Source organism: Doryrhamphus excisus, linkage group LG6 (assembly GCF_037039965.1).
Source record: "Doryrhamphus excisus strain RoL-2023G ecotype Guam linkage group LG6, RoL_Dexc_Guam_v1.1, whole genome shotgun sequence".
Classification (NCBI taxonomy): Eukaryota; Metazoa; Chordata; class Actinopteri; order Syngnathiformes; family Syngnathidae; genus Doryrhamphus; species Doryrhamphus excisus.
In genome coordinates this window covers 13,655,144-13,677,392 of record NC_136362.1, presented here as the reverse complement: position 1 = coordinate 13,677,392, position 22,249 = coordinate 13,655,144, and the positions used below count along the sequence as shown (strand labels likewise).

The following is a 22,249-nucleotide window of genomic DNA, read 5'->3' as shown; positions in this document are numbered from 1 at the left end:
TCATTTTCTATCACTTTTACTCACAAGGGTAGCGGGGGTGCTGGAGCCTATCCCAGTTGTCTTCGGGTGAGAGGCGGGGTACACCCTGGACTGGTCGCCAGCCAATCACAGGGCACATATAGACAAACAACCATTCACACTCACATTCATACCTATGGACAATTTGGAGTCACCAATTAACCTAGCATGTTTTTGGAATGTGGGAGGAAACCGGAGTACCCGGAGAAAACCCACGCATGCACGGGGAGAACATACAAACTCCACACAGAGATGGCCGAGGGTGGAATTGAACCCTGCTCTCCTAGCTGTGAAGTTTGCGCGCTATAATGTGCTTACATAAAAGTGTAAATATGTAAAAGTCGGGTTTCGATTGGGAGCTCTCCTGACAGCAGGTCAGAGAGGTTGCAGTAGTTAGTGGTGGAAATCATAATCATAATAATAATCATAACAATAACAGTAAGTTTGAAAAATAAATGAAACAGTTAATTGTTATTTCACTAAAGTGATAGACTCAACAAAAGCCAGATTCATTCACGTTAATCATAAACCTGCAATCAAAATTAAAACAAAACATTTCAAGATATCTAAAAAAATATATTCATTCATTCATTTTCTACCGCTTATCCTCACGAGGGTCGCGGGGGTGCTGGAGCCTATCCCAGCTGTCTTCGGGTGAGAGGCGGGGTACACCCTGGACTGGTCGCCAGCCAATCACAGGGCACATACAGACAACTCGGGTCTCCTAGCTGTATATATATTATGATTTTTAAATGATCTTGAACACTGTATTGTACCTTTTCCCACAATGCTGTCTTCAGGATTCCCATTGGAGGAAATGTACACCACTTCAGTCCTTGAAACAGTCTGATGTCAACTTGTCCATATTTTTTGAATATCTGTGTACATTTGAACTCCCTGTGACTATGTTTAGTTAAGGTTGATAACATTGTAGCCATGTGCATGCAGTGCTACACCGGACTTTCACTAGGCAGCCTGATCATCCAAGGAGCCAACAGGCGACGTCTGGGTCAGCTGAGTGTCAGCCCATTGTGCGAATGACTCATCAGGCCTCCCACCATATCAGGCGTCAGGAATTATCAGCTTTAGCACGCCTCATTTCACGCCTCATGGCCGCAACATGTGAAAAAATTAAGTTAATGCTGCTTGAAGAATCATGAGGATGATACAGTTATTGAGCTGCATCATTCCTGTACATTTATCATTGCCGTGATAAAGACCATATCTCATAAACTACGTAACTACTACGTAAATTCAAACTATTTGGTCATTATATTAGTACAGTGGAATTTTTTGATGTTTATTATTCTATCAGCAATCTTCCATTGCTGATTAGTTGAGAGAGCTCACATGGTGTATATTAAACTCAATTCTAATTCTGCCCCAAATCATAACAACAACCTAAATTTGTGAAATTTGTCCATGAGATTTACAGACCTAAACTTCATTGTAATACATTGTTCTATTTGTATTATAATGTATGAGCAAATGATGGGAAACAAAAACGGGGTACAATTAAATAAGCTCTGCTTCTTCCTACATGTTGAATTATGAATTGTGACATGTGATATATACTGAAGTGAAATATTCAATCAATCAATCAAACCATACTGGAAACCTAACCTTGGCAAGCAAGCTTCTATGTTGAAGATAGAGTGTGCAGGTGCTGCACTGATCATTAAAGGCCTCACATAACAAGCGTCACCAGCACAAGACCGCCATGTCGGGTCATCAGCGCACATTCAAGCGCAATCAATTGCAATGCCGCTTTAGCAGACCGCATGATCGGTGTTGACGGCCTTTATAAAGCAGGCTGCAGAAAGCATTCGTCCCAACACAGATTCCAGATACATCTCCACACAGCCATCTCCTCAAGAAGTGTCACGAGAACCATGAAGAGTCTTATTCTCATTGCCGGACTTGTCTTCTTCACAGACGCTGTTCCTGTGCCTGTGCCCTACCACGCCTTCTGCAGGACTCTCTGGTAAGTTACTGCATATCTTGTTTGAACAACAATGCATTCAACTTGGGAACGTGTGCTCCCAGGCTCTTCAGTGCACCCTGTGCAGAAGTCAGCACCAAAGTGGTGCAGCAGATCCAGGCCTTCAACCCCATGTTTGGCTGTGAGAAATGTCACTACACGGTAAGAAATGATCCATTTCCTGCTTGGAAGAGATACCAGAATTTCTAAAGTGTCAAAATGTCCCTTCTAGCTTGTGTCAGGCACTCCTGTGGCCCTCAACGCCAACCATACCTCCACTGATGGCCTCCAGGCTGAGAACATCACCTTCACCTTCAGCCCCACCATACTGACTGGAGGCTGTCGTGTGTCCGTAAGTAATCATATCCTACATATGCATTGTTGTACATGTACATTTTTTTGGTTTGAACTACTACGAATGTAATTGCAATGAAAATGGAACTATAGAAAAGTGTCCTTTGTGTCCAGGGCCAATCCGTCTCTCTGGGATTCACCAGCCTTCTGGATAACGGCCTCAACTACTGCAACCTCTATGACCTCCTCTCGGGTCAGTACATTTCAGAATCAGGATACATTTCAATGCTGTTTATCACCACAAACTAATGCTAACGTGTTCTTGCCACCCAGCGAGTGGACTGACGAGTGGACCAGGCTTCATGGAGATGACCAATGAGTGGGCTTGCCTGGGCTATGGACTCGCCACCTGCAAAGCCTAAAAACACACCCCAAAAAATAAGCAATTTTTTTTATTATTTGGCTGCATTTCAACAACAATTACTTTTCTTTGAATCCCATACAACTGTTGTATACATTTATGCATTTGTGGATGCATTTTAAAGATTAAACTCTAATCCCATCTAGTGGCTGCACCAAGGTAGGACTTTCCTGGACTTTTAACAGCTCATATTTCTCCTTCTTTTAACTGTTTCTATGGAAAAAATATGAATTCATTTTATAGACTGATGGACCAAGTGATGAATTCTTCATAAAAATAAACATTTCAATATTGAAAATGCCGCTTTGCCTGGTTATTGTTGATATATTTCATGTCTTTAAACCATGATTACAGTGGCACCCACAAAAAATATCACACAACTTTGTCAATTATCCATTCATCCATTTTCTATAATGCTTATCCTCAATAGAGTATGGGAGTATGCAGGAGTGTATACCAGTAGCCCCTGGCGAGAGGCGGGGTACACCCCGGACTGGTCGCCAGCCAATCACAGGGCACATATAAACAAACAACCATTCACACTCACATTCATACCTATGGACAATTTGGAGTCGCCAATTAACCTAGCATGTTTTTGGAATGAAAAAACCCACGCATGCACGGGGAGAGCATGCAAACTCCACACAGAGATGCTCAAGTGAATTTTATTATATATTTCATTATACTTTTGTTATTTTTTGTGTTGTCATCGTAGTGTAAGTAATTATTCTAATTCTACTATTTATGAATTATTTCATCATCATTTTATTTCATTTGATTTTGTGTGTGTAATTTAACACAAGTGTGTTTTCTTTATACATGCTTGCATGCAACTCACTAACAACTCACTAACAAACGTGTTAATTGTCATGTTTCCCATTAAAATCCAGGTCCTCATCATTATATATATTGTTCAATGATAGCAAGATTGGAGCCTCTCTTTGCTCTCACGGCAAACAATTTCAGTCAAGATCTTTTGGAAACATTCATTTCCTCAGTCTGGATGTCACATTTTGCACTAATTCTTCACACACAATGGCCTCGAAGAGGGTTAAGGAAAATGTCTCGCCCCCTACAACTCCTGACCTGGCACCATCCCGGCATATCTAATCCTTCCGGAAGAAATGCCACCAGGCTTGTTTTGACTGAGGACCAAACAAAAGTCCCCATACAGTACAGCAAACAAAGAGAATAGCCTTACTTACTGAGAAATCACTCAACATGTGACCCAGGGAATAGTGAGGCCAGGTCCTCACGATCAAGCATAAAAAAGACAATCTGTTTGGAAAAAAATAAATAATAATAAATCTGATAAATGTGTGTACCTGATGTGGAAAACTTTGCAAATATGAACATTTTGTCCAAACTATTTCACACTGCATGTCAGATTCTTCACAAATAAAGTGCAACAAAAAAGGTGTTACGCTGGGTGGCACTTGTGCTGGGTCTTGAGGATCCCAGAGCAGCGACCAAGGTAAATGTAGAAAAAAGTATTTAATAATAAACATAAGGTGCTCACAGAGGAGGAAAAACAAAGTACAGCAAAAGGGACTTTCTGTCACTTGGAAGCTAAAAGTACAAACAAAAGAGTACAAAATCAAGCATGCAATGTGCAGGCAGGGCGAGGCATGACAAGGCAAACTATCTGACATGGGAACAATGGAAGTGGACTGGTATATGAAGGCCTAATGGCCGATGGGCAACAGGTGTGCAGACCAGGAGAACAAGGCAGGAGTCGGCTGCAGGACAGAAAAGAGACAACAGGGGGCAGCAGACCAAAACAAGTGCAGATGATGAGGGCAAGGATGATTTTGTTTTAGGTAAAAAAATATTCCAAATTTTAAATTTTATCAACATTATTTACACTCAATACAATAATAATAAATATTTGAAATGTCAAACCTGATTTAGATGTAATTTAATGTACCGATAATTGAATATATACTTGATGATTTATCATGTAAATGTTGATTTAAAATAATTTTCATCTGCCGAATGGGGCATCTTTTAGCAGGACATGACACAAGAAAGAAAGGGGGGGGGGTAAGGGTGTCACAAGACACTCGGTTCATAAGACATGACGATAACCGAGATTGGGTCTACGAGAAGAAGATGAGGCAAGTTTTGAACTTCACTTATTATTATGTGATTAATTAAGTATTACTATTTATTATTGTCCCAGGCCTGGTGCTTGTGATACAGTTATTTTTCTGAATTAGAAACATTTTAATCTTGAGAGATCTTGTGACATTCTACTAGTTAAGAGATTTTGATTCTTAATTAATAAATGACTTTGTAAAAAATTCAACGGCTGCAGTATCAAATTTTCATACACCATAAACAGGACAAAAACAAACATGACTTACAAAAGAAGGAGTAAAAAAAGAGTAACAAAGTAGTACAAAAAAGCAGGAAAACACTGTAATAATAACTGTAATAATACATATTGCACAGAAAAACATTATATACAGTATAGATTACAGTATTTACAATTGTTTGTTGTTAAGTCTTGCCGCACTGCGAATGCTATTAATGATCAGTATGCTATTATCACTATTAATAATAATGATGATGACACAATGTCCTACAATAAACTTTAACTCCAAATTTGCCCAATTTATGACTCCTTCTTGGCTTACATGTGTATCATATATCACATGTGAGCAATTTATGACATATAACGTGCGCCACAGGCTACATTTCATTCAAATTAAATTAAATTAAAATAGTGTTGAAAGTGTTGTGGGTGTTTTTGAATTGTCATTGTCTGTGTTGGTGCAGCTTGACTCATTGATTTTATTATTGTGGACAGCAAGGATGTTGTGTTGTGTTGTGTTGAGTGTGAATAATTGCTAAACAAGTCACTCTTGGGATCATGTTACTTTAATTCAACACACTTGATGAAATAAACAGACACAGGAAAGTGAGTGCATGATGCAAAAGAACCAATTAAGAAATGACAGTGCCATAAAAGAGGACACTTCTCGTTTGAAAAAAAAATGCCCAACCATTTAGCTATTGTTTATTTGCACTTAGAAAGACCGTATCCGAGGCACAGCCACTCATTGGTGTACTCGGTGAATCCGGGAGCCTTGGTGAGGCCACTTCCTGTGTGGACAGGAAACACAAAATAGCATAAAGATGTAAAAAGTATACAAATAATGAGCGTACCTTGTATGACGTTGTAGAGATTGCAGTAGTTGGTGCCGTTATCGAACAGGCTGAACCAGAAGGCCGACACTGATGAGCCCTGGAGAGCCATCCATCAAAATAAATACTTAGATGAATATTTTGTAATGAATGATAATTAAACATGGTTAGCTACAGTATGCGGCTTACATCTACTCGACAGCCGAGGCCTGTGGTTATAGGAGACATGGTGAAATTAATGCTCTCCACCTGACCCACAGCTGATGTGTGGTTGGCCTGGATTTGTAGTGGAGTCACCAAGCCCAGCTGTATTAATGCAGAAAAAGTATTAATCAAGATTAATCCACATGTGTATGCATTTTATTCCTGCATTTTTTTTACTTTGTAGGAGCCCATGGCTTTAATGTGAGTCACAATGGCCATGTTAGCCTGGCTACACGGCACGCCAAGCAGCCTGTATGGGTTAAAAGACACTTTAATCACATACTAAATCATTTAAAATGAAATTGCATGCAAAGGAAAATGATAAATTCTTACCAGACGATTTTGCAGAAGGCATTTGTTGTGTCAGTCGGGGCGCCATAAGTCAAAATGCAGAATCCTAAAAGGAGGACAAGAGCTCCGGACTTGATGTTAGAAGACATAATAAAGCAACAAAAGCAGGCGTGTTGCTTGCAGGTTGGTCAGGCAGGACTGTGTGAGAGCGTTTGTGGTTTGAGATCGTTTATAAAGAACGCTTATAGCGAGAAGCAAGTGGGCTATCATGTGGTGCCATGCAAAAATGATTAGCATGACACTTCACGCCGGTTGTCACACAAGCATACGCAGATAACTGCTTTTTGTCCATCTGTGTGCTTGAAGATACTATTACTGGTTTGTGCAAAATGTCAATGTACATTTTTGCTTCGCATTAAAGGGTCAAATGTTACACTTCCTACAGTGACCCCATCAATCAGTCCATCAATTGTATGTTGCCATAAAATCTAATCAAAAATGCATATTTCTATACTGCTTGACCTCATTATTGGCATGGATAAGCTGAACCCTATCCAAGGATACACCATGGGTACACCCTGGACTGGTCGACAGCCAATCACGGGGGGCACGTACAGAGAAGATACTGTATATATTATCCATATACGGTATAAGGAGGCAGTACCCAAAGAAAACCTATGCACATATAAAAAAGACTCTACGAAACTCTACAGAAATATGTGTGGCCACCATGCTAACCACCAGGCAATAGTGCACAAGAAAAGCTAATCAAATAACCAGGAACTTTGTTAGTAATTTACCTTCTTTCTAATCTTATTACCACAACAGGAGGGCATTGTATGCTATGCTATGCTATGCTATGCTATGCTATGCTATGCTATGCTATGCTATGCTATGCTATGCTATGCTATGCTATGCTATGCTATGCTATGTTTTGCTATGCTATGCTATGCTATGCTATGCTATGCTATGCTATGCTATGCTATGCTATGCTATGCTATGCTATGCTATGCTATGTTTTGCTATGCTATGCTATGCTATGCTATGCTATGCTATGCTATGCTATGCTATGCTATGCTATGCTATGCTATGCTATGGTCTGCTATGCTATGCTATGCTATGCTATGCTATGCTATGCTATGCTATGCTATGCTATGCTATGCTATAAAAATCAAATCACCAGGTTTGTTAGGTGATGTACCAAAGAGTGATTCAGAAGACACTATGAGAGACAGTGAAAAGAGGGATCACACCTTGCCCCGACATGGGACACCAGGGCCTCACCTGGGAAAGATTTTAAACACGTCAGCAAAACATCATGATGTATTTATGTGTGTTTATTACTAAGAATGTATATGTACCGGGTGCTCCGGTAAAGTGTAGAAAGTGTGCAGTACATACTTGTGGCCTGCAGGTGGCGCCAAAGTCCAACTAAATCAGTTCTTAATCAGCGTATTGCTAAACCTTAAGATTAGATTCTTTATTGTAAATGTAGCCAAAAAGAAGCAAATACAATATTTGAATATAAAACAGTATTTGTAATGTAACGTATTATTTAATGTTGTTGACTGGTAAACTGACATGTTAAATATAGAACATATCATTAACTATACATAAACGCATAGTTAAGTATACTACTTAACTATGCATTCATGTATTTTGCTTCTATTGCAATATTGCAGTCAGTGCTTTGAGCTATATCGCAGAGGGACGTGAGAGTTTTTGGAGGATATTGTTAGTGGGGGTTATTCATCCCTCTCCCCGAGTCTGTCCCAGTGGTGATGTCTGTCTGAAAGACGGCGGCCATACAGATAAAAAATGAGTGTCACTCTCCCTTTTGCCACTAATGAGGAACCCTGCAGTGGAATGATAGTCACAGTGTATGAGTAACAGCGCTGCTCCAAAACTCATTTAACATAACAACTTTTGTCATGTGCATTCATTTGCATCCTAGTTGCCATCACTATTGTCAAAAGAGCATTTTCAATTGCTTCACTGACAAAAAAACAATGTCCTATTTGTTGTGCTGCTTGATTCGATGGACGGCATTGAGGCCTTAAACGGCGGTGGTCATCTGCTCGGCCATTTGTTAAGTGCAATGGTGACCGATTACAAGGCCGACCCTGCAACAAATGCTGCAGTGGAGACCATCTGCGAGAAAACAAAGATGCCATCATCTCTCATTCTTTGCATCATCTAAAGCCTAGACAATCAAATTCTGATTGTATATGTTTCCACGTGCATGCAATGTCTATTTTTGACTAATTTCAGAGTCATTGTTCATAGGTATGAATGTGAGTGTGAATGGTTGTTTGTCTATATGTGCCCTGTGATTGGCTGGTGTACCCCGCCTCAGTTGGGGTAGGCTCCAGCATACACCCGCAACCATAAGCGGTAAAGAAAATGGATGGATAAAATACTGTTCATCCATTTTGAATGATATCATTGGCAGAAATTAATATTAATATTCATATTACAGTACAGCTATACAGAAATTAACATCATAAATAATGATGTTAAATACAGCTGTATCAATGTTGCTTGCCCTAGCAACGATGTAAGAGAGGAAAAATATTTGTAAAAATAATTTGTAAATTTTTTATTTTTTAGATTTATTTATGTTATCAATTACAGTTATTAATTACATTTTTATTTTTATATTTATTATTATATTATATTTATTATTATTTCTCATTAATTATTATTATTTATTATTAATTATTATTATTTTGTATGTTGGCTGTTAATTGTTGATAACACTGAAAAGAGGGAAAAAACTAATTAAAAAAGAAGTTTATTTCATACTGCTACTCTGGTTTTTATTGACATCAACATGTAGGTCATATTTCTGCAGTTTTATACCCATATATAAGTACATATATTCATTGTTATTGAAGTGTATTAACAGTATTCTATTGACCGTCTAGCCCCGCCCACATCATGGCGGACTTTCAGCTCCATGCTAGTTTCACTCTGTTCCGTTCTTTGTCGTTGGATTCGCTCACCCTAATCTTAAATTTGAATCCTTGATATCAAGAAGGTAACTCTAATTCTCGTACAGTCTCGCGATGACACGACTAATCCTCAGTGAACGGGTTTGCGTGCGTCATTCAAGGGGGTAGGATCCGACAGTTAGGATTCGGAATAAAGGTCAGCAGCGTTCTTCCACACTATTTTAGACACATTTCATGCTTTAAGTCGATAAAACTTCAACTTCTGCCTAACGACGTATTGCATTTTTAACGTGTCCGTGGGCTAAATCTATGGAACTTGTAATAAGAGCGCAAGTAGCTTTCCAAATATAGCGGCAAGTTAAGACGCTAGTTTTGCTAGTTTTGTTTAATTATTATTCTGAAGTCCAAAGGTTCCTGTCCTGCATGCTCTGTTGAGCTTGTCTACTCTGCAGACTCACCTGTCAATCAAACATGCAAAAACTTTGCGGCGTCTGACACCCTGTCAAACATTAATAACTGCTTGTTTTGCATTTCCTTCAGCTTGCAGGAAACACAGAGGATCTGCCATGCCGGAGCTGAGCGGCAAGGTCCAGACCGTCTTGGGTCTGCTGGACCCGGACCAGCTGGGCCGCACCATGACCCACGAGCACCTGTCTATGACCTTTGAGTGCTGCTACTTCCCTCCGCCGCCGGGCGATGAGAAGGTGGCGGAGGATCCCTTCCACATGCAGCACATGCACTGGCTCAGGCAAAACCCTTACAGCTGCCACCAGAACCTGCTTCTGCAGCAAGAGACGGACGCCGTGCGTGATGAGCTGCTGGCATACAGGAAGGCCGGTGGGGGCTCCATCGTGGAGAACACCACCACGGGCATTGACCGGGACCTGCCCACCCTGAAGAAGCTGGCCAAGGAGACCGGGGTCCATATTGTGGCAGGAGCGGGCTACTATGTGGACTGCACGCACAGTGATGCCACCAGGAAGATGAGTGTGGAGGAGGTGTGTTGACATCTACATATAGTCCAGTGACACATGCACTCTTAACCTATGGATCTTACATTACATTACCCACGGGTTTAATTTCCTCTACTGGAACACTTGCTTTTACAGTAATGGTAATGGTAATGGTAATGGTTTTATTTCATTTGAACATGCATCAGATTACAATTGAATGCATCACATAATCAGTTCACAGTTCCACATGTCCAAAAGGAGTAGGAAGAAGCAAAGCTTATTAAATCCTACCCCTCCATCTGGTACTTTTACAATCAGTAACTGTTACATTTGTTCACTTCCTGCTTTCCTAATATGGTTTAAAGTTTTTGTTTTGTTTTTTTTAATTGAGGGCTGCACGGCAGTCGAGTGGTTAGCGTGTAAACCTCACAGCTAGGAGACCAGGGTTCAATTCCACCCTCGGCCATCTCTGTGTGGAATTTGCATGTTCTCCCCGTGCATGCGTGGGTTTTCTCCGGGTACTCCGGTTTCCTCCCACATTCCAAAAACATGCTAGGTTAATTGGTGACTCCAAATTGTCCATAGGTATGAATGTGAGTGTGAATGGTTGTTTGTCTGTGATTGGCTGGCGACCAATCCAGGGTGTACCCCGCCTCTCGCCCGAAGACAGCTGGGATAGGCTCCCGCGACCCTCGTGAGGAAAAGCGGTAGAAAATGAATAAATGAATGAATTTTTACATTTTTTTGTCACATACCGAAGTACGAGGTGATATGACCATCCAATGACATAATGGGTACCATAGTAAGTGTCAATATAGTGATATGTATAGCACATCATGGCTGGTTCAAGACTCTTCATCCTTGTATTTAGCAAACATCAACTGCTTGTATTGTTTCTTGAATTGGCTCATCGTTGTGCATTGTTTGAGGTCCTTACTCAATCCATTCCATAGTTTGATTCCACATACTGAAATGCTATGGCTTTTTAACGTAGTCCTAGCATATAAGTGTTTCAAATTTAGTTCTTCCCTGAGATCATATTTCTCCTTTTTTGTAGAGAAGTATTGGATGACATTTTTAGGTAATTGGTTATTTTTAGCCTTATGCATTATTTTAGCTGTTTGAAGATTAACTATATCAGCAAGTTTAAGTATTTGTGAGTATCTATGAGTGTCTGTAGGCAGCATTATGAATTATCCTTATTTACCTTTTTTGCAGTACATTTAGTAGTACATTCAGTAGTACACAAACTATGCATTCTTCATTAAAGTGGCTATGAGGTAAATATGTATTTTAATATTTTATTAATAGCAGGATTATGTATTATTACAAAAAATTCATGCATTTTTTTCAAAAATTGGCAGTTTTTGCATGAAATAAAAATACATGAACGCCGTTCAAGCTGTGCATATGTCAGTCATAAGACAAGAGGAACACGCTGCTTCCATTTGTTATGCTGACCACATTGTGCCTGATTGTGTGTTTGTGTGCGTGAGTGATTGATTCGAGCAGGCTCGTTCAGGGTTCTGCGCAGTCACGCAGTGAGAATGTGCGGCACGCAGATTTCCAGATTGTCATTCAACATGCTCGTCATGTGCTTTCACACGCATCAGACAGAAACAACTTTTTGTTTTAAAAGATTCTTCAATTTTGCCCAATTTTCTCTTACTTGATAGTTGACCGATGTCATAATCAACGAGGTCCTCCACGGCGCCGACGGCACTGACATCCGCTGTGGCGTGGTCGGAGAGATCGGAACTGGCTGGCCCATCACGGAGAGCGAGAGGAAGGTGCTGAAGGCCGTGGCGCACACACAGGCCCAGCTGGGCTGCCCCGTCATCATACATCCCGGACGCCATCCCGCTGCTCCAACTGAGGTGGTCCGCATTCTCCAGGAGGCGGGAGGTGACATCGGGAAAACAGTAATGTCTCACCTGGACAGGTAAGAAGCCATGTTAAAGGTCCCTCATTATGCTAAATGGATCACATGTTCAGTTCAGAGGCATCAAACGTGCTTCACTTTTGAGAGAAGAGTCACTCTCAAAAGTTGCAGGTTTTGATGACATCATCTTTCTTCATGGTCATGATACCACCTCTGGTTCGCCCCAGCTCGATGAGGCCAGACCCGTGTTATTCCCACCACACACACACACACAAAAACCCACACAGGCTTCACTACACATCTTAAAATAAAGCTCTGTCAGCTCCAGACATGGGAGCTCTATGTTTGATCATTTAGTTTTTCCTTCTTCCTTTTGGACAACACAGGTTGTATGGAATATAATATATATGTTATATACATATAATATAATTAATATTATATTATATATATATTATAAATAATTATAAAAATAATTATAATTAATATATCATAAATAAATATAAATATATATAATAGAAATAAATATAATTAATATGGAGGGCGGCACGGCGGTCGAGTGGTTAGCGCACAGACCTCACAGCCAGGAGACCAGGGTTGAATTCCATCCTCGGCCATCTCTGTGTGGAGTTTGCATGTTCTCCCCGTGCATGCGTGGGTTTGTCTCCGGGTACTCCGGTTTCCTCCCACATTCCAAAAACATGCTAGGTTAATTGGTGACTCCAAATTGTCCATAGGTATGAATGTGAGTGTGAATGGTTGTTTGTCTATATGTGCCCTGTGATTGGCTGGTGACCAGTCCAGGGTGTACCCCGCCTCTCGCCCAAAGACAGCTGGGATAGGCTCCAGCAACCCCTGCGACCCATGTGAGGATAAGCGGTAGAAAATGAATGAATGAATATTTATAATAATAATTATAATTAATATATCATAAATATAAATATATACATATAAATATATATGCAGAATGGAGGCATACAAGGGACCTTTTAGACTGCAAACTAGTTGAGATGAATTAACGCCACCTCTTCTGGTTGCAGCCAAGTAGTACACTTCATTTTGCTTCTGTGTGGCTACAAAAAAAGGAAGAGGAAGAAAGGCGCCTTTTCTGACACATGTTTTGTCTTAGGATAAAAGAGTCACAAGTGACAAGTAAAGAACAGCCATTGTTGTGCCCCACTATGTCACACTATGCTACCATGTCACTTTATTAACACAACCAGCCTGCAGTGGAAAACACAAAACTAGATCATCCAAAGCATACAATGGCAAGCGGAACTGAGCTTCAACACCTCTGCTGCTACAAATGGGACTTTAGTCATACTTGTATGTAGATGGGAACACACACTTGAGGTTTACAACTTGTACTTTGAACATACAGCCGAGGTAAATCATTGTGTTGGTTAAGAAAATAGATTAACAACGACTCCTTTGTCAGGACCATCTTTGATGAGGCCGAACTGCTGGAGTTTGCCGAGCTGGGAAGTTACCTAGAATACGACCTGTTTGGAACCGAGATGCTCAACTACCCCTACAACCTGGACTTGGACATGCCCAGCGACAGCCAGAGAGTCAAGACGTGAGAGCTGATTCTAATACTTTTGCATTGTCACTAAAGGAAGTCCACAGATTTGCAAGAACCCGAAGAACATTCACTGTTGGATCTTCAGGAGGTTCTAAATTGTACTTTGAATACAAAAATAAGAAATGGGAGTGAGACCAAAACATTTTTGAGTAAGCAAACTAGCATTCAACTGAAATAGGCCGTTCATCAGCTGATCAAAGGTTTAAGAGCGTAGCGCCAAAAACCATGAGACCCACAGGAGGCTCATGGAATATTGTTGGTAGTGGTGAAGATGGCTTCACGGAGGGCACCCGCTGTCTGGAACTGATGTCCATTTTTGTAAACATCCTATGCCATCCATCTCCAAATGTTCTCACTTGGGTTAAGATCAGGTGAAGACACAGGATAGTCCACACCAGTGGAGTTATTCCTCTGGAAGAAGTCCTTTCTCAGGCAGGCGTTATGAACTGCAGCGTTGTCATTACCACACAGATGAGGGGCTTTAGTCATGAGAGATGGTCCCCTGCACCATCTCTACAAAGCCTGCTCCCATTTGACACCCCTGCACAACCTGAAGTTCCACCTCAACTCATTCTTTTTGTCTACTTCTTGACTTTTACATTCTTTCTTTCATTCATTTTCTACTGCTTATCCTCACGAGGGTCGCGAGGGGGTGCTGGAGCCTATCCCAGCTGTCTTCAGGCGAGAGACAGGGTACACCCTGGACTGGTCGCCAGCCAATCACAGGGCAAGAAAATGATTTGAATTCAAATTTTTGGCAAAATTTTGGCTTATAAGGGCTGTAGTCTTAATCCTTCAATCAGCTGATGATCATCCTATTTCACCTTAATGCTGTTTACAATAAATTCCCAACTCCATTTTTTTTTCATCTCTGATACTGGTTTTCTGATCAGGAGTGTATACAACTTGCTAACAATGTTGGAGGTACTTTTTTCCCAGTTGATCTCTGCAGAGATCTTGTGTTGCCAGGAAGTAAAAACTCTTGGCACAAGCTGTCTTTGAATACAAGATGACCTGTCTTTAAGCAAAAAAAACAAACATATTAATTAATTAATATTGTGTTTAACTGTAAACTGGAACCTTGGTTTTCTTATCAATTAGTTCCAAAGGGTCAGACAAAAACCAAAGTAATTTTTCCCACTGGGAATAATGTAAATCTGTGTCATCAGTTCCATAATATGAACTAAAACTAAATTGTATAGAGAATGATTGTAGTTTTGCATACTTAAAACAATATATATCATTATAAATGACGAATGGAAGGAACATGTTGATGTGAACTTCCTGTACGTCCTGGCAAAATGTACCACTTAGATGGACTTAGATTTATTCAATGGTGTTTTTCCACTTTATTTATCAAATGGCTGGCAACTGCAACATTCTTTGGCCCCGCTGCGGGTGATTCAGGGTCCCGATATTTAATCCCCAAAAGGTCAGAGCTCTCCATCTTTCTTCTTCTCTTCCTCCAGCTTGGCGTTCCTTATCAAAGAGGGTTATGAAGATAAGATCGTCATCGCACACGACATCCACACCAAGAACCGTCTCACTAAGTACGGTGGCCATGGCTACTCGCACATCCTAAAAAACATCGTGCCCAAGATGCTCACCAGGGGCATCACGCAGCTGCAGGTGGACAAGATCCTGGTGGACAACCCCAAACGCTGGCTGACCTTCAAATGAGGCAGGGAAAAAGAGGCGAGGCAGTGTGTTTTTATGGAATACTTTTTCTTTAATGGAGCCGTGATCTTGGGTGTGACAGTAATGAATGTACTTGTCAACCCTTCAATAAATCACAGGGTCTCTTGAATGGACAAATGCTTGTTTTATCCCATCAGACCTTCAAGTTAGGGCAGGGGTGTCCAAAGTGTGGCCCGCAGTTACTTTTTTATGGCGCTTGGCACATTTTAAAAATACAGGAAAACAACAAACAAAAAGTAATTGAAAAAGAATAACATCAAAATAGTAGCAGGATGAATTTGTGACATTAAGAAATAAAAAGTGGTTAATTTATTATTTTTTTAAACAACAGTTATAATTTTATGATAATATGTTGACTTATATTATAGAAGCCTTAATTTGAAATTGTAAAAAAAAAGACTATTTAAAGTCATGAAAAACAACTAAAAATAAAGATTTTAATTTGAATAAACTTGAAAAATTTGGTGGGGAAAGTATTTTGGGATAGTCATAAAACGAGAAAAAAATTCACAAGAATAAATTTGAAAATAACATTTTTAAATGTAAAAATTAGCAAAAAAAGTCAAAGCAAAAAATATCAGGATTTGTGTAATATCACCTAGAACACAAAGCTGTTTTTTTAAATATATATAAGATGGGTTTGTTGAGAAAATGTAAAATATGAAAGTGATTTTTCAGTATACTGACCCGGTGGGAATAAGTTTGGACACCCCTGAATAAAGGCTTCAATTATTATTGTGCTGCACAAATGTTCATTTAAAGCCCATTTTTATTTGTGGAATGGCTGGGATTGATGCAAGAAAATTAGTGCAAGCTGTTGTATTAAAATGAAATGGCCAAAATGTACCAAAGAATAACTATTTTTTAAACATCTGATGCCGTTTTGCCCGTTCTTGTGCCATTTCCAGTTAAATTCAACCAATAATTGTCCAGATTTTGAATAATTTCGTGCTTAACCATAGTCCAATGAGACTGACGGGAATTAATTTCAGATTGGGATTATATATACATATAGAGCTGATTGTAAGCATTCATTCACTAGAATTTGTGTTTATGCAATCAACACGCATACATTATGTTTGCTTCCGTTTGTGTCTAGCCAGAGGACATGGAGGCCCACAACAAGCCCGTCACTAATCAGTATGCTACAAAAGCGTGACAACCCGTTGGTCCCTCAGCGGTTCGTCGAGGGGTCGTCTAACGGGAGCCCCAGATGAAGGACACACTCTCTTCTCGTCTGGGAACAGGTGGCTTCACAGGGTGACTTCCCGCCATGATCAATGGCCGCCGTCGTCGCACCGCCGACTGCGCCTGGGCACAACTTTTGATTAATCTTGCGAGAGGATTAAGGGAGCAAAGCTGTAAATTATATATGATATTCATATCTGGAGAGGGGCGTTGCCAAGTGGGGGATTAGAAAGCGATGGCGGGCGGATCGATGCGTGTCAGCGGCGGAGTCAAGGACGTGTATCTGTGACCACCTGATCAGTTGTCATGTTGACATGGACGAGAAAATGGAATAGCATCTTGACTGGGAAAACTGCTGCCTTTCTGGAATCTTTGATGTCTCTACTTTAAAATTAATCCAATATTTTTCCAATTCAAATCAATTATGGAATTATGGAATCAATTATTGCAAGTTTTAAAAAGTCAATTGATATATGAGTAATCTCCTTAGAATACGGTGTGAAAACGCTCTCCTCAAATATTGCTAGCAAAATGTAAACAGGAAGAAGTTTTAATGTACGGGCTACTGAACAAAACTACAACAGTACTCGCCAAAGTGAACAAATGATGCAGCTACAGTATGTATGCAGAACAATTATGGTAACAAGATGGCAGCAAATGGATTCAAACACTTATTTCACACACAGCCTCTTCCATCCGGGATTCATACGCCCTTTTCCCCACTGGCTGAAGTCCATGAAGTGGATAAACAACACTGACGTACAATGATTGACTTCAATTGAGAGTTCATCCGTGGATATTTTGCCGTGAAAAGTAAATACCGGAATTCCGGAACACTTATTTTTTATTTCTTTCAATAATTGTGTGCATCGCATGTCACAACAGTTTAATTACGGGATGTGAGTTCGCTGAGTGACAGTGTGCACTGTTTCCAAAACAGCCCACCTTTGCTATGGATGGCCTAAACATCTTCTGTTTAGGCTGTTTTTCAACGTTGCTGTGTGAAAGTGGCTACTATTGCTTTGTGATATCATTTTCCAACTGTGTGATGCCAGTTTGAATTTGATGAACGAACACACAGTTGCAAAAATATCCATACACCTTGGCTGGGCGGCTTCATGTCAGCACTTGGTTTCTCCCTATTCTGTGGAATCTGTGTGAAAGAGGCTACGATTTTCTCATGAAAGCATTACCGGAATTGTTCTGGAATTATTCCATTGTGAACAAACAGCCCAATTTGAAGACAGATTACACTAAAATTTCACTAAAATTTATAGGGTTATTATAATCTATAAGTAATCTTGCAACGTTGCTCTATGTACGAGTTCCAATGAATGCGATGTGGACTTTTTCATAACTTTTATGTAAATGAACACCTAAGTCACTTACATTGTACACAGAACAAATGACACAGTAACAAAATGATGAAATGAAGCAGTCATATAAATGACAACAACCCCTTGCTTGTGTCTCTCAAGTTGGCTATGCACACTGAAAGGGGCGTTGCAAGGGAGGGAGAAACAGGAAGTCTCATTAATGACACCACATGGAGAGGATCTCCACTTTGTGAGCATTTTACAATGCCTAGTTTTCACTTTCGCTATCAAGGTGTCTGATCACGCTTGGGTGACATAGAGAAAGGAAGAAAGTTAACAACATGGAATGAAAGTGTTGTTTTCTTTCCTTGGTGTTCACCATGTGACTACGTATTCTCCCGCCAAGCGCATTTAGTTTGTACCTTTTGCACTTGGTGGAGGTAATAAATAAGTCCATCCATTTTCTATGCCGCTCGTCCTCACCAGGGTCACATGGGTATGCTGGAACCTATCCTAGTGACTTTGGGCCACTCGCAGGCCACAAATAGACAAATAAGCTTTCACACATTCATACCTATGGACAATTTAGAGACACCTGTTAACCTAACATGCGTGTTTTTGGAATGTCGGAGGAAACTGGAGTACCCGGAGAAAACCCACGCACACACAGGGACAACATGCAAATCCACACACAGGTGTCCAACAGGGATTAGAACCCAGATCTTCCAGATATATTGACTGATTTGACCTAAAATACACCAGAAAAGGCTGAGTGGTTAGCGCCACACAGCTTGGAGACCCGAGTTCGATTCCACCCTCGGCCATCTCTGTGTGGATTTTGCGTGGGTTTTTCTCCAGGTACTCCGGTTTCCTCCCACATTCCAAAAACATGCTAGGTTAATTGGCGACTCCAAATTGTCCATAGGTATGAATGTGAGTGTGAATGGTTGTTTGTCTATATGTGCCCTGTGATTGGCTGGCGACCAGTCCAGGGTGTAGTCCGCCTCTCGCCTGAAGACAGCTTGGCTAGGCTCCATCACCACCGAGTTAACATACCTGTTAACATACCGGTTGCATGCCTGTTTGTCAAACAAACTTCACCAAGAGGAAAAGGAAGTAGAGTTTGTGCGTAGGACTATCGGTGGGGTGAAGACACATGTACTGTATTTACTGTATTAGATGGCAGCGGCTACATTATGATATGTGGTAGCAATAAGGTGGTATTGCTTCACAGCTCATCACACAGCATGCAGCAGCAGCACCAATCACGCTGATTGACATGTCAATGAGCTGTAAGCAGTACAATTTCCCTTCTGTGTGTGATGACACTGTACAACAACCTCCATAGGCTCGTTCGTTGGGGAGGGGGGGGCGACATGGAGAAGAAGCTCTGTCTCTACTAATCCGAGATATGGAATGTGAGCAGCATGAGCGTTGAGCGTTGAGCCGGGAGGGTGGCCGGTTCTTCAGTCGGCGTACAGCATGAAGCCCGAGAAGGTGCTGTACTTGTTGTTGTTGCCCCCGTGGGCCTTGCCCCCGTCCAGCTTGATGAAGATCTCATCGCCGGGCTCCAAGTGCAAGACCACGCTGTTGCTTGCGTAGTCGTAGTTCTGGTCGGCATCCTGGGCGATGGCGCTAGCTCTGACCTGACAGGGGAGAATTTGACATTGACGGTCAAAACACACTAACAAAAATATGCTACATTATGCATAATACGAGATTATAATGCTCAGGTTTGATGAACACAATTTAATTATTGTAATTATTGTGGACTACATGAGTCATATGCAATGCAGTTCTACATAATATATGTATAGAGATGTGAAATACACACATATTCAGTTCTTTCTGCACCTAATAGAGGGTCTGGTATGTACGTATATTACTATATTACACTTTGAAAGTTGATGATACACCTGGAAATATTGGAAAACATACTTTTAAATATCTAATGACATAACCTTGAACTATAAGTTTATAGTTTAGCAGCTTAGCAGTGTATTTGATCCATTCAATTGACGCCAATGACAAGCTTCGTGTGCGTAAAGGCTGTGCGTAAAAGTGGAAAGTGACAACAGATGCGACATAAACACTAAAGATGGAGGCAAAGTGTGTTGTGTTGATGTTGTGTTGTTGGTCCCACCTGGTTGTTCTTGCACAGGTCGGCCCACATGCTGGTTCCGTCCCCGCCTCGCATCAACACATGATAAACGAAAAAGTAAATCCCGGGTATCGAACATGTGAACTTGCCCGTGGCAGGGTCGTAGTGGTTCCCCAGATTTGTGACCACGTCGTCGAATTTGAGCACTTCGTATCCTTCGTGCTGCTTCTTGAGTCCTGCATAGAAGGCGATCTTTGGGACGGTGTTGTAAGTGGCAGCGCTGATTGCACCAGTAGGTCCACTCGCTCCGGGTGGACCCGGAAGACCGGGTGCGCCTCTCTCCCCGGGCGGACCAGCGGGACCCGGCGGACCGGGCTCGCCCACCGGACCCCTCGGACCCATCCTGCCCACGCGTCCCGGCTCCCCTTGCGGACCTTGGATGAAAGTAGGAAGGGACTGCGTCAGGCCGTTGGTGTCTTTCACCGGACCGACCGCCTTCGCCGGAGCCGTGGCGGTCGTCCCGTGGGGGTCGCACACCATTTGGCAGGAGCCGAGCATCTCGTAGCGGGCGGGGGTTCCGGCGGAGTTGACCATGGCCGGGATGAGCACCACCAGCACCAGGACCAGCGCCACGCCACAAACACCAGTTGCGATCATCTGCGCCCTGCGAAGATGCGTCCTCTGAGCCTGGTGGTCTTCCAGCCTGCTTGTGAGCGGTGCCTGAGCGTAGGGGAGAAGTGGACCGCAGCCGGTGTGCTTCTGCAACTTTTGCCACTAAAATTGCCCCTTAAGCGAGCAGAGGGGAACCATCCACAGCTTTTTACGCGCTGCAGCATCCGTCCAACTGGTGCATCTCGTCAGTTTTGTTTCTAACCTCCCCCACCTCCACCTCGACGATAATAATAAGAGAAAAAAACACCGACGATTCAGTCTACTCAACATACGTTAGGGCGCTTGTTTCTACCCGCTGACTGACTGCGTGTGCGTGGGGGACAGAATCGAAATGTTAGCTGCTCCTAAATTGGAGAGGGAGGGGAGGAAGTGATGGATCATGCTTTACTTCAATCACTGCACAGGAAGTCAACAACAATAAGGAATGATTAGAGTGGCGTGATTAGAGTGGGCGCATTTCAGCTGTTTTGAAGTTTGTGGATTAAAAAAAACAAAACAATTAGGGGTTCAGTTGGGGTTTAATAATTCCACGCGCGCAAAAGCACGGCTAAAAATGATTTTTTTTGGAATGGCCCAACCTGAAAGCAGATGTAAATAATGATATTGTATGAGAATGTGAATGGAACTGTAGTTTGCACATAATATTTTGGGGGAATATATTTATTTTTTTACTTGTCTTGTTGCATGGACACAATTTGTGTCCAACAATAATTGGACTACATAGTGAAAGCTCTTTTATGATATTTTTAATGGAGCCACTTGTAGCTAGGCAGAATTTATATATAATAATATGCAAGTCATACTAACTGTACTGTTGTTTTTTTTGGTACCAATTTGAGGCCGGGCTGCGATGTGATTAATTCTGAGTTAACTATGGGGTAATTGTGATTAATAATTTTAATCGATTGACAGCCCTATGTATAATATATAGAAACAGACATATTTTTTGTGCATATTTTGATCTGTTATTCATGCAGGCGGCTGCACGGCGATCAAGTGGTTAGCGCGCAGACCTGACAGCTAGGAGACCCGAGTTCAATCCCACCCTCATGTTCTCCCCGTGCATGCGTGGGTTTTTTTCCGGGTACTCCGGTTTCCTCCCACATTCCAAAAACATGCTAGGTTAATTGGCGACTCCAAATTGTGCCCTGTGATTGGCTGGCGACCAGTCCAGGGTGCACGAAGACCGCTGGGATAGTCTCCAGCACCCCCGCGACCCTCGTGAGGAAAAGTGGTAGAAAATGAATGAATGAATTTGAGGAATGAATTTTTCCACATGTTTGTGAAAGGACAAGGAGAGACGGCAGCCTTTTTCACGCCAGGATCCCGCCCTATTGACACATCAAAGCCGTAAGTGTATATTATCATCAACAACCCCTGATGTGCTAACAGTATGATCATTTATAATTCTAACCTATTGATTATTATTAGCAATACAAGATTGGTCACAAAGATCCGAGGCCTAATTAAAGACCAAAAAAAAGAGGTCTACTTCTCTGGCACCTGGTCACACCTCACTAGATCCCTGAGTCCAATTTATCATG

The 22,249-nt window shown here is 41.5% G+C and overlaps 4 protein-coding genes across 5 annotated transcripts; 2 read left to right on the top strand and 2 right to left on the bottom strand.

Moving 5' to 3' along the window:
• Window positions 1-1,867: 1,867 nt before the first annotated feature.
• On the top strand, window positions 1,868-3,003 carry LOC144898565 (uncharacterized). The gene is made up of 5 exons (XM_078790990.1): window positions 1,868-2,002; window positions 2,065-2,161; window positions 2,232-2,351; window positions 2,468-2,546; window positions 2,627-3,003. Exons 1-5 carry the CDS (start codon window positions 1,911-1,913, stop codon window positions 2,713-2,715), a joined length of 477 nt encoding a protein of 158 aa, XP_078647116.1. The 5' UTR covers window positions 1,868-1,910; the 3' UTR covers window positions 2,716-3,003.
• Window positions 3,004-5,587: 2,584 nt separating this feature from the next.
• Window positions 5,588-6,688, bottom strand: LOC144898564 (uncharacterized). The gene is made up of 5 exons (XM_078790989.1): window positions 6,402-6,688; window positions 6,246-6,318; window positions 6,054-6,170; window positions 5,886-5,964; window positions 5,588-5,822 (listed from the first exon to the last, which is right to left on the bottom strand). Exons 1-5 carry the CDS (start codon window positions 6,506-6,508, stop codon window positions 5,737-5,739), a joined length of 462 nt encoding a protein of 153 aa, XP_078647115.1. The 5' UTR covers window positions 6,509-6,688; the 3' UTR covers window positions 5,588-5,736.
• A 2,644-nt stretch (window positions 6,689-9,332) lies between these two features.
• pter (phosphotriesterase related) lies at window positions 9,333-16,352 on the top strand. Of its 2 annotated transcripts, XM_058068798.2 has the most exons (5): window positions 9,333-9,509; window positions 9,854-10,311; window positions 11,943-12,208; window positions 13,584-13,724; window positions 15,200-16,351. In XM_058068798.2, exons 2-5 carry the CDS (start codon window positions 9,880-9,882, stop codon window positions 15,408-15,410), a joined length of 1,050 nt encoding a protein of 349 aa, XP_057924781.2. In that variant the 5' UTR covers window positions 9,333-9,509; window positions 9,854-9,879; the 3' UTR covers window positions 15,411-16,351. The 2 variants fall into 2 exon arrangements, with proteins under 2 accessions (XP_057924781.2, XP_078647626.1); XM_078791500.1 differs by lacking the exon at window positions 9,333-9,509 and having other exon boundaries at window positions 15,200-16,352.
• Window positions 16,353-16,938: 586 nt separating this feature from the next.
• c1ql3b (complement component 1, q subcomponent-like 3b) lies at window positions 16,939-21,039 on the bottom strand. The gene is made up of 2 exons (XM_058068801.2): window positions 20,076-21,039; window positions 16,939-19,578 (listed from the first exon to the last, which is right to left on the bottom strand). Exons 1-2 carry the CDS (start codon window positions 20,688-20,690, stop codon window positions 19,399-19,401), a joined length of 795 nt encoding a protein of 264 aa, XP_057924784.2. The 5' UTR covers window positions 20,691-21,039; the 3' UTR covers window positions 16,939-19,398.
• Between the last annotated feature and the right edge of the window lie 1,210 nt (window positions 21,040-22,249).